This window comes from Haliotis cracherodii, unplaced genomic scaffold, assembly GCF_022045235.1.
Source record: "Haliotis cracherodii isolate W230 unplaced genomic scaffold, xgHalCrac1.p SCAF_5, whole genome shotgun sequence".
Classification (NCBI taxonomy): Eukaryota; Metazoa; Mollusca; class Gastropoda; order Lepetellida; family Haliotidae; genus Haliotis; species Haliotis cracherodii.
The window spans coordinates 12487501-12499466 of NW_027266308.1; the positions used below are offsets into that span (position 1 = coordinate 12487501).

At 37.0% G+C, this 11966-nt stretch overlaps 2 protein-coding genes across 2 annotated transcripts in view; one reads left to right on the top strand and one right to left on the bottom strand.

The window, feature by feature from the left end:
• The window catches only part of LOC139442972 (uncharacterized), a 24970-nt gene extending 16625 nt beyond the window's left edge, over positions 1-8345 (top strand). The window contains exons 7-9 of the mRNA XM_071223897.1: positions 488-679; positions 5894-5996; positions 6825-8345. Of these exons, the coding sequence (XP_071079998.1) occupies positions 488-679; positions 5894-5991 (290 nt within the window). The 3' untranslated portion in view covers positions 5992-5996; positions 6825-8345. The remainder of the gene's footprint in view (positions 1-487; positions 680-5893; positions 5997-6824) is intronic.
• A 1647-nt stretch (positions 8346-9992) lies between these two features.
• Positions 9993-11964, bottom strand: LOC139443120 (small nuclear ribonucleoprotein Sm D2). Its single transcript, XM_071224067.1, has 3 exons — positions 11869-11964; positions 11238-11417; positions 9993-10531 (listed from the first exon to the last, which is right to left on the bottom strand). The coding sequence occupies exons 1-3, from the start codon at positions 11871-11873 to the stop codon at positions 10357-10359; spliced, it is 360 nt and encodes a 119-aa protein (XP_071080168.1). The 5' UTR covers positions 11874-11964; the 3' UTR covers positions 9993-10356.
• Positions 11965-11966: the final 2 nt, after the last annotated feature.

Sequence of the window (11966 nt, forward strand, 5' to 3'; positions counted from 1 at the left end):
GCACTCAGCAATATTCCAGCTATATGATGGCATTCTGTACATAATTGTGTCTGGACCAGACCATCAAGTGATTGACATAATGAGCATTGATCTACACATTTGGGATATGATGACATGCATCAACCAAGTCAGCGAGCCTGACAACCGGATCCTGTTAGTCGCCTCTTACGACAAGCATAGTCACCTCTTACGACAAGCATAGGTTACTGAAGACCTATTCTAACTGGGATCTTCACAGGTCATGTCAGTGATTGAGAGATGCTATGATGGCAAATCGGTCCAGCGTATTTATCATAAGGAAATGAAATGGGCTAATATTGGAAAAAAACATATATTAATTCTTCCCCTAACCAACTTGTTCAAAAGTAGTGTAATGTATATAATTATAAAATTCCTACGGAGAAAAAATAAGTTTAAATTTTTGCACTCATTCAAATAGTTTTTCTTGATAGAAACTTGGTAATTGTTTATTTGCTCGCTCCAACAGGAACTGTAAAGACGGAGGAGAACTTCTTCTATCCCCCCGAGGACGCCCTCAGTCCCCCCGACCTCTCCATGTACATGTCCCCCCGTATAGCGCAGCAGTCATTCAACAGGAAGCCAGACCTCACCTCCAGCTTCAACGAGCGGGCGAAACAAAACTTCAAGTACTGGTACAATGAGCCTAAACGTATCAACTGTAAGTACATACACTTCACGTATACAACGCCAGGTGTGACGTTTGACAATTTGCTATTTGTGTAAAAGCTTCAATGGATTTCCAAGCTTGAGGTTTTATACCAGGTATAATAAATACATTAGTAGGTACAATCAGTTTAATAAATATATGTTAAAATTCACTTACACTTGAAATGGTTGAAGTGCATTTAAATAATATTCACAAAATCTAAATTGGAACTTTCCATAGTACTTTTGGAGTTGTCTCCCTTTATCCTCAAGTGTGATGGCCATTGCCTTGATATACATGCCATGAAATATAAGTATTTTTGTAGGTTATAACTCAGCTTTGAAATATGTAATAATACTTATTTAAGACTAGAAGTTTATAAATTATGTTCTTTTGATAAAAAGCATTGTTTAAATGTGTTTATACACATTCTCTGTCTTCATCATCACATCTGTCCACAGTTGTTTGTTTTGTTGTTTGTGTATTATTGTTGTTTACAAATTGTGTCACAGATTCACCAGGCCACACCACACTGGCTTAAGTCACATCACATTACAGTTAGGATGCTACAGATGATAAAGTGCTACCTCTTTTAATCTAACCAGATTGATTAAAATTATATTTCATAATGAATAATTTCTTTTCACAAGGTATATTAATGTTAATGTGTCTTGTTCAACATTCTAGTAGTTGTATGTGTTTTCATAAATTTCTTTATATATGTATATTATTTCTAAATTCATAATCTTTTTATATATAAAGCTATTGTAAAGATAACAAACACCATTATCCTACTTACATTTCTCTGTGTCACCTAGCAAGCATCTCTATTGCAGCTTATGAGAGAGAGAAATCATTCCGTGAATGCACAAGTAGAATACAACAGTCTTGATGTGAAGTGAGAATCTCTCAAACATACTCAGGCTAACATGTATCTCACCCATCAAACTCACTAACCCTATAACCAGGGAACCAGCAACCTAGATAACAAGCTTCAAACTTACACCTCCCACTGTACAATAACTAGCTTCAGACCTATACCTCCCATTGTACAATAGCTAGCTTCAGACCTATACCTCCCATTGTACAATAGCTAGCTTCAGACCTATACCTCCCACTGTACAATAACTAGCTTCAGACCTATACCTCCCATTGTACAATAACTAGCTTCAGACCTATACCTCCCATTGTACAATAGCTAGCTTCAGACCTATACCTCCCATTGTACAATAGCTAGCTTCAAACTTACACCTCCTAGTGTACAGTAACTAGCTTCAGACTTACACCTCCTAGTGTACAGTAACTAGCTTCAGACCTATACCTCCCATTGTACAATAACTAGCTTTAGACTTATACCTCCTACTGTAAAAAGTGTGGAATTGCAGAAAATAGATTATTAGGCCATACTAAATTAATTATTAGATTCAATCCCCGCCTCACAACAAAACACCCTTATTTACCTCATCGCATTGTCCCCAAGTCAATTCTGATGAATGAAATCACTGTGAATCATGTAAGTTAAAAGTTAAAGTCCACAGATGTCTTGAACAGTTTGCATTTTAACAAAAATATATAAAAAATATGTTGCCTCCAGTCTCACATTTTAAAAAAAGAAGATAAAATTTGATACGTAATTAATTGTGGCCTTATCTGATTTTTTTTTTATATATACTGCAAAATATGAAAACACACTCCCCATTACAAACAATTCTACAGAAGGATCAGAAGCTTATTCTACTTTTATTGTAAACTGTTAACAGGATTTGACTGCTTTAGGGCAGATAAAAAAGTGTTTGTAACACTAGTTACCATAGAGAGTTGGGCTACGACGAGTCCAAATTTACTACATGGGTACCCTACCCTCTATGACCAGACCCTACCCGGTTACCTGCTGTAGGTCTCGAGAGTTGGGAACAAAATGTCTGATTGAGAATAGTTTTACCGCAGCCCTGGCAAAAACTATTTAGATACATGTATCAAACAATCAGATCATGCGTTCACTGAATGTTACTGAAGCTTTATCTTTACTCAAACATATACAAGTCAAAAGGTATGTGTGCATCGTCAGAAAGAATTGCGAACATTAGCAAGTTGTAGTGTAACCACTGAGCTACAGTGAGTTTTTATCATTAAAAAATACATTATGTGATTAACCACGGGTCCAGGTAGTCCTGTCAGTACCCGGGTCCTACTCTGGACCCACCCGACCTGTGTACCTGAGTTACATGTCCCAGCCCAAATAGAGAGGGTTACAAAAGGAGCCCTAAGTTATGGCATTAGTGTCACAAACATTTGTCTATAGAAAATTGTTAAAATTTGAACGTTTCACTCGATTTGAACCAATTCGCTGTTGACTACTTCCTACATAGTAGAGAACCAAATTATGCTTTCAAACGATGTCAGCGGTAATGTGAGACAGTGAAAGAAACATTGATAATATTTTCATAAATCACCATCAAAATGTGTAAAATAGATTATTACAACATTATTAGTGGCTGCGTTCCTTGTACGGTAAATAGCACTTGTCATTTATTATTACATGCTGCTTTCATCCCTCTAATTATATATAAATATCTCTCTCTCTATATATATACACATATATACTATGATGCTATATCTGAGAATAATCCTAAGTCAAATATACCATATTCAACGTAATAAGCGCCCAGGACACTCTCAAAAGAAGAAATAGTGAGTTGAAGATCGTAAATTTCGTGGTTTATGCTGACAGCCTGAAATGATACGAAAGAAAAGTCTGTGCGTATTATACACGACAGATATATTTTCCAGAATTTAATTGCCCATAATTGCGGGTGCATATAACTCACGAGTGTGTATTATACACAAATAAAAAAGTCTTGTGTACATTGATCAATCAGAAGGGGTGCTAATTAGGATTGTTCACTAGCCAATATATTAGCAAATATCACCGTGGGCACATATTAGAGCGGGGCACTTATTAGGTCGAATATGGTATATAAAAATAATAAGCACCCTGGGAGCTTAGAACATTATCACTTATTAAAAACATTAATGAGTTTAATTTGTCAGAGATCGATCAAAAGAAACTTAGTTCAAACAATAACGATACTAAAACGTTTACACTTATACAAGGCAGTTAAATACCCCTTCTACTCTGCCATGTTTTCTGTAGAGAGAATCTGTAATATACACCAGAAAATATGTTGCGCCATGTTTGGGGTGCTTATGAAATTTACTTACAGAGTGGTTTATATTGGCAGGGGGTGCTTATTGGTGCAGGGAAGTTTATATGGCTAAAAGGATGGTTATAAAAAAAGAAATATTACACACTTAAGGAAAATCTATTTCTTATTGTTTTGGGGAGATAACTAGGCTTATACTCAGATTTGCTCACAATACCTTTCTTTATATGGTAAGCAGGGTGTATAATGTCTGTCAGTGTATTTGTGTGAGATTGTCTTGTACTGTCTTAGTTGTGTCTGTTATAATAATCGATGTTTGTGGAGTCTTATACAACCAAGATGATAGATATGTCTGTATATGAAAAGAATGCATTATACCAACTGCTTCAATGGAAGTCCCAGCGTCTGTACTGAATTAAAATCAACACTGATATCAGAAAAATGATGTCAAAACAATTTAATATCATAATTGCATTATTGAAGGATTTGAATCCTGTAATTTTATTATTTCCCTGAAACATGCCGTTTTTTCAAGAGGGAATTGAAAGCTATCAGTGAATTTGTTAATCATCACTCATTGGTATTGTCTAGAGGTGAGAGGATGGAGATTTATATCTGATATCGTTTCATTAATATTATGTCTAGAAGTGAGAGAATGGAGATTTATATCTGATATCTTTTCATTGATATTGTGTCTAGAAGTGAGAGGATGGAGATTTATATCTGATATTGTTTCATCAATATTGTGTCTAGAAGTGAGAGAATGGAGATTTATATCTGATATCGTTCCACAGCCTCAGATAAACTATAGTCTAGCAGCCAGGTGAGAAATCCACGAGTGATCCCACGCACAGCACCACTCCCCATCACTGTCACAGAACGGTGGTCTTTCATATTCTGTTGCATTACAAAAGTGACCGATACACAGAGAGGCTACTTTCCTTATCTCTTGTTTGTTCTGATAAACTAGAGTTATCTCCCTTCATTTTCACTTGAAAATTCATCAGGTTTACTTAATATGTAGTTTATTCCAGGTTAATTTTAGTCTAATATTTCCTTCATATTTACAAGTTCTAAGTAATCATTCAATCATACACTACCCCTGTGTTGAATATAACCCATCATAACCTCATGTTTGTGTTACATTGATTTACAATGATGTTACAGTGTGTTACAGTGTGTTACCAGAATTGCTGTGACTGTGTTCATCCTTGCAAGCTTACTGATGAAGTAGTTTGTCTGCTGTAGTCAAGCTTCTTCGCCAATAGGACGTGTACACAACAGACATGTCGTACATGTCTTCAACAAAATATGGCAGTAATGACCTAGATTTTGTGTTGAAAATCATTGTCTTGACTACAGCATTCAAAGATGATTGTGTAGATACTATTTGGGACTTTGTAACATTGATGTCAAAATGTTAGGAATGTATTTATGCAGAGTCCAACCTATTTTTATCACACAGGGATGTTTTTCACACAGGGATGAACACACAAGACACAAAAACTCAGTTTCAATCTCATTAAAATCAGATCTTAGTTCTCGCTACCGCCAAACAAAGATCTGAGGACATCCCATTACAGGTCGTCAGACCGGCCTTGCGCGAACTTTGACCGATCAATGGAATGACCAATCAGAAGGCAGCTTGTCGTGCTTTACGGCACAAATTTCAAATTGGCGACTACGCTTCGAAGCACATTTTGACAAATTCTTGATTACAAATTTAAAACCTGAACAAAAAAACATGCTCATGATGTCAATCACTGTATTGTCTGGTACAGACTCGATAATTTACAGACCGTTGTCATATAGCTTGACTATTGCTGAGTGCGGCATTAAGCAACAAAGAAAGAAACAAACACTTTTCAAAAATCAAACAAACAGATACAGGTAATAAAAACTGGTTGGCCTATTGCTTCTGCTAGTCTGAAACAAGACTTAAAATCATATCCAGAAAACAGAATTTCCTGTTACTCTTTGCCCTTCGGGAGCCATGATATCTACACAATCTCTGACAGCTGGCATCCTCTTCCTCTCTAACCTGCTAACCTGTTTCTCTCAGTTTCCTCTAAATACGATTTCGGAGGTCGATGTCGTTGGCTTGGAGTATCTGGTGAATCTCTTGCTGGTCGAAACCCGAGGTTCACTATACGTTACTAACGCAGGTGATTACCTCCCCTTTGGTCGAGTACACTGCCATCTAGTGGCATTGTTCCCTTCTAGAACAGCTTTATGTAATGTTACAGTAGTCATGGTACTGTAGGTGGAAAGATACAGTTGAAAACTAAATGTATCTGTGGGCAGAAGTAGTTTTGTCTTAGTAGGTATGTCAGTCTCATTAGCTTCTCAGTCACCTAGCAGGGATATTAAAACCTTTATTTTGAACCCACATAGATCATATTTTATAACTCATACCTTGTTTATGGTTGAAAATCTTTTCCTTCGTAAATATTTGTTAATTTTAGAAGTATAAATTCTAGATATTTGTTTATCATGCCAATGAGAACAGGACCTGTTCCATGAAGCGAACTTATCACTAAGATGATCGTAACTCCCTTACTTTAACATAGGTTTACGACAGTCGTAGCGCTAAGATTGCTATGTGGAACGGGGCTCTGGTGCAAATGTTTTCTTTGTCAGTTTCTGTGGTTTGAATCTGTAACCAAATAAGAAAATGTCATTGCAGAGAAATATTGTAAATGTTTTGTCCAATATGTTGAACCTACACCTATAATGTACCTATTTCTCCATCTAACAGTCACAGTATTCCCTTTCAGTGTAACGAAGTTGTCTGTTTTTACTAACAAATATGACTATCATTCATGTTAACTATGATCCTATTTAGCAGGACTGAATTGTCAAATCCAAAATATTCAATTAGATATGTCCCCCATGTTAAGACAATAACTCTAGTGAGCAGAAAGCCTAACATGGACTTCAGGATATTTCAGCACAAAATGACAAGTACCACATTGGTATTTTTTCATTTTCAGTGGCAGCTAGGTACAGAATGAAGGCTCGTCTGATGACTATGGGAGTGTGAAACAGTTGTCTTTCTGGCAGTCTTGCCTTTCAGTGAAGAATCAAGCCAGTATCGTCAATTATCAATTTCAATGTACTTTCTCACTGATGTATAGAGAAGTCACCCAAGAGGGCATTTGCACAATTAAAACTATTTCGTAAATCTACACGGTCCATATAGAATTTGAGTGACAAAATTTCAAGTTCATTTTAAGGCTCACTCAGTATTCAAAGCCACGCAAATGAAATAGTATATAGTTGTTTGTTCAATTTGTTACAGCTTCGGACATTTCAATGCTAGCAAAAGGGAGACAAACATGGTAATCAACCATCAAATGAGCACATAATTTTTTTTATTTCTAACTATGAAAAGATACATGTAAATTTAGTGAGTCATGGATTGATATAAATTCAAGGGCTTTTAAAGGCACAGTATCCATTTTCAAGGCCTTTAAAAGACAGAATCTAACTTCAAGGCCTTTTCGAACATGTGCGAACCGTGATCTGTGGGAAGTTGATAATAGTACCATTTGTTTCTAACTTTGCATGTGTCACTAGTACTCAACTTCTATGCATGGTCATTCCCCCACTGAGAAGTGCTAGTCTGTAATTATGAGAAGTAGTGTTACTGTCACCATTGTCATATTTAAGGATTACAAAGCAAACTGACCAAATCCATTCATATTGACAATATCATTTTCTACATTTCTGCTCAAGAATCCGCTGAAGTGAAGGTGTACAAAATTATGAGGGGTCTCAGGGTCCTTCAGGTCTCTATGGCATTAAAATCTAGGGACCTCCTAAATATTGGATTCTTAGTTTTAGAAAAAGTGTGCTTCGACTTTCATTTCTACTTCTGAACATGCATAGTATTAAACCATGCTCTTTGTAATCACATAAGCGCAACAGAAGACACCTAACTGTAAATCTACCTATCAGTATTAATTTTGAGAGGCCAGAGTGAATATATTTTGCAGTTTTGCAAAGTTAAACTACATGTAATAACAGTGACTTTGGCCTTGTTATTGTACATTAATATCAGCTGGGTTCCGGAATTGCTCAGACAAAATTAACCCCAATTTGCCTTTCATTTAAAACACACATTTTGTAAGGTAAATTATAAGTGTATTACTGTTTTGTGCCAAATATACTATCTTCTTGTGTACAATCCATTCTCCAGTAAATTTTGGAAATAAAACTGGTCTGGGATAACTACTTGATGACTACAACATGTACCTGCTTACCAAACTAGTCCTAGTAATCCTACCCTGAAACCCAGGCAAAGCAGCTGATAGGAATGTACATACTGGGATATGGAGTGGGTAATCCGAAGAACTGCATCGCAGTCGGAGCATCTTGCAATGGCAGTATTACACCATGAATGTACATAGCTTTGTTAGTTTAGTCATGCTTGTTTGACGTTGCTTGCACTATATTGAGAACTGATTCAACCCTTGTACAGAAATTTCAGCCTAATAAAAATTAGAGTTTTACATACTATTTTGTCATGTTCTTGTGAGTGAGTGAGTGAGTTGGGTTTAACGCTGCTTTTAACAGTATTCCAGTTATATCACGGCGTGTCAGCTTAATGTGGGAGGAAAGCCCGAAGTGATGCAGGTCTCAGACGTTTACCACTTCGGTGAAACCCACGAGCACGGGTATGGTGCTGACAAACCTAGAAACATAATCGGGGCGAACCGGGATTCGAACCCACCATCATAGGTTTCTGGCGTGACCAAGGGATGCAACTCTGCACAGCGAATCGCCTTAGACGATTGTCCACCCGTGTCCCCCATGTTCTTGTGAATAAGACTGCAGTGTGTGTGGCAGCAATACTGAAGTTGGGAATCTGTTTAATTCAAAATCCTTGCATGTTGTGTGATAAAATAGCATGAAGGGCAAAGGATGACATGATAAAACAGGATTCCCAACACTAGTCATAACAGGAAACTACAAGGACATCTGATCCAGTGATAGTTTGTTTGTTTGTTTGTTGTTTAACGCCCTACTCGGCAATAATCCAGCTATATGACGGCGGTCTGTAAATAATCAAGTCTGGGCCAGACAATCCAGTGATTGACATCATGAGCGTCGATCCACGCAATTGGGATCAATGACATGCATCAACCAAGTCAGCGAGCCTGACCATCCGATCCCATTAGTCGCCTTTTACACAAGCATGGGTTGCTGAAGACCTATTCAATCCCGGATCTTCACTGGTCTACCCAGTGATATAAGACAAGTATCTGAGGATGATCTATAGCCATGTATACATATGTATACATGTACGTACATGAAGAACAAGTAGTATTTGTACAATTACTGTAACACCCAGTATCTTGAATCACTACCCACAAATAGCTCATCAGTCAGTATGCATGTGCACACATGACTACTCCAATTTAAGAGGGATTGCTCATTATCTACATTAAAATACATGATCATGTATATTCTCAGGAACTATAAAATAAATGTAGTTGAAGCTTCCCCGTTTGAAACAGTTAGTGAGTGAGTGAATATGGTTTTACGCTGCTTTTAGCAATATTACATCAATATCACGGCAGGGGACACCAGAAATGGGCTTCACACATTATACCCTTGTCGGGAATCGAACCCGGGTCTTCGGTGTGACAAGCGAAAGCTTTAACCACTAGACTACCTGACCGCCCCGTTTGAAAGAACTCAGAATTGTATATGATTTGATAAAGTATGTCCCAACAAAAAATGGCTTGCAATCTCTTGATACCATCAGAAATTATGTACATTTGACATGACTTGTATCATTTTGTACATGACCCTGTGCTATAAAACTCATACCGTGACACAGTATAACGATGCACCAAACGTTTGGTGAATCAATACTTCATCCAACAAGGGAAAACATGTCCAAGCTGTTCGTGGGACAACACAAAAACAGTCCGGACACAGCCAAGTCTTTCATCACGTTCTATCCATCCTCTGAAGCTATTGCAGTGATGCAAGTTGGTACTAGCCTATGTCTACTTTGTCTCATGTTATCCTGAGGGGGTGTCCACATTCATTATCACTAACCAGACCACGTTTCAGGTCAAGTTACACATCAAGTATTTTTTCAACCTTTTACAGAGCAAAGAAGAATGTAGAACTTACTGTATGATGTTTTATTTACAAAAGAATAATGTTACATCAAAAGAGACTAAATAGTGTGGATGAGCTGAATGTGAAATCTGAAAATTTATCCTTTTTACAACTTCTCCATTGGAGTTTTTTCCAACAAGGCATTTATACATTTGATGCGCCTCGTTTCTTAGGATGTTAACACTGATTGTAACTGCTGTGGTGAAATAATGGGATAAAAGGAAAACATTGAAAGGTTCGGCAAACTTGATTCCGCAGAAACAAAACAAGCTTACAACATATGCAAAACAGACATACAAAGCCCTTTCAAAATGTTCACTTGTATTTTAGTCGAGTCCTCACATGAACACTTCCCCAGAGACTGATAAAAAACAGTTCCATAAATGTTCACTTTCCTGACGCCAAAGGATTTCGGAGCACAAGAATAACAGAATCTCCTCTCAAGAACATCTTTGAAATATATCTGTCCTTATTCACTGGCTTTGACTTCTTCTTGCCTTTGCCTGTTTTGGGAACTTCTGTCCACATCTCCTTCACATTTTCCAAGACCATGTTGCAATGCCTAAACAGGAAGAACATAGGACATGCATATTACATAGGTAAAAGAATGATTCATGGAGACAGGAAACTTCCTATTGATCAGTGATAACTTCCATCTTCAATCATTCAGGATTTATTTTCTACACTATGTTAGCATTGTTACTCGAACCGTGGATACACACAACCGCTATGCAGTGATATAAAAGTTAACTCTAGAAAGCCATAACATATACAACTATATTACCATATATTGGGAATTTTCTAATTTCAATTGCGGAACTTTTAGGGCCTTTTGCTGCAGACATTGGTTAATCGATTACGGTTAAGGAGACAGGAACATAAAATTTATAATTTGTAATGATTTAGATTCTTTCTGACACACAGATGTCACATGAACTCGATAGCGTGTATAACATAATATATACGAATAGAAAAAAAATCACACACCCCTATGTACACCCACCGTCTTGGCTCTTATTCAAGATTTCGCACTTAGTTCGAATCACAGCCCGATATCGCATGAAATATGAATGTCACTTATTTCAATTGGAACTTGCTAAACAAACCATAGGCTACACAATCGTGTTCATCTGTGGTCACCTGAGCCTATGGTTTGTTTGGCAGGTGCCAATAGGTTGAAATAAGTGACATTCATATTTCATGCGATATATGCCTAACAACATTCAGAACTCACAATTGGCCGATAGTGTATTAACAAAGGGAATTACCTGTCAAATGCCTTAACTCGAGCAAGCAGTTTCTTGTTGTTCCGACAATTGATGAGAACTTGTGTGTTGTTTTTGACGGACTGTGTCAGAACCGACAGAGGTCCTGTGTTGAATTCTTCCTGTTCTCTTGCAGACAGCTCTTCTGGTGTCATTTCACTCTTCGGTTTCTGCATAAGTGCCCTATATAAAAAAAAACACCAAGGAAATACAAATTTGTATATGTGTCATGTGCGCGTTAACTAATACATATGTCACAATCAGACACGGTACATTATCAAAACGTTTTCACGACGTCGTAATGATATATGTTTACAGTGTGATCGAAAACAGGACATACATTGAAATATACAAACAAAGGATAGAAGTGTACTTGTTTCGAACATGAAATGCCATTATTACAATTTGTAAATAACAAAGGCATAATTTCCGAGTTATCTTACTTTCACACAGAGAAGCACAGATATATTTTGGACGGATTTTCAAAACATAAACAAAAACATTTGATCGCCGGTAACACAAACGAACACATGAGCGGTTATAAGCGATATCCGACATAAATGATAAAAAATCACTTCTGGACACAACTGCAATAATGTCTTGGAACATATTTTAACGAATAAAATATACTTACGACATCTTGATACAGTTCGATTACACCGATTGTCTCTAAAATTTCCTATTCACCGCCAAACGCTTCCAATACGTTTATGAACTGCGCATGCGTGATGA

Bases quoted from the DNA above. Each gene is read 5' to 3' on its own strand.
- LOC139443120 (XM_071224067.1), bottom strand. The intron at 10,532-11,237 runs GTAATTCCCTTT...CTTCCTGTTTAG, and splicing joins CGAGTTAAGGCATTTGACAG to GCATTGCAACATGGTCTTGG.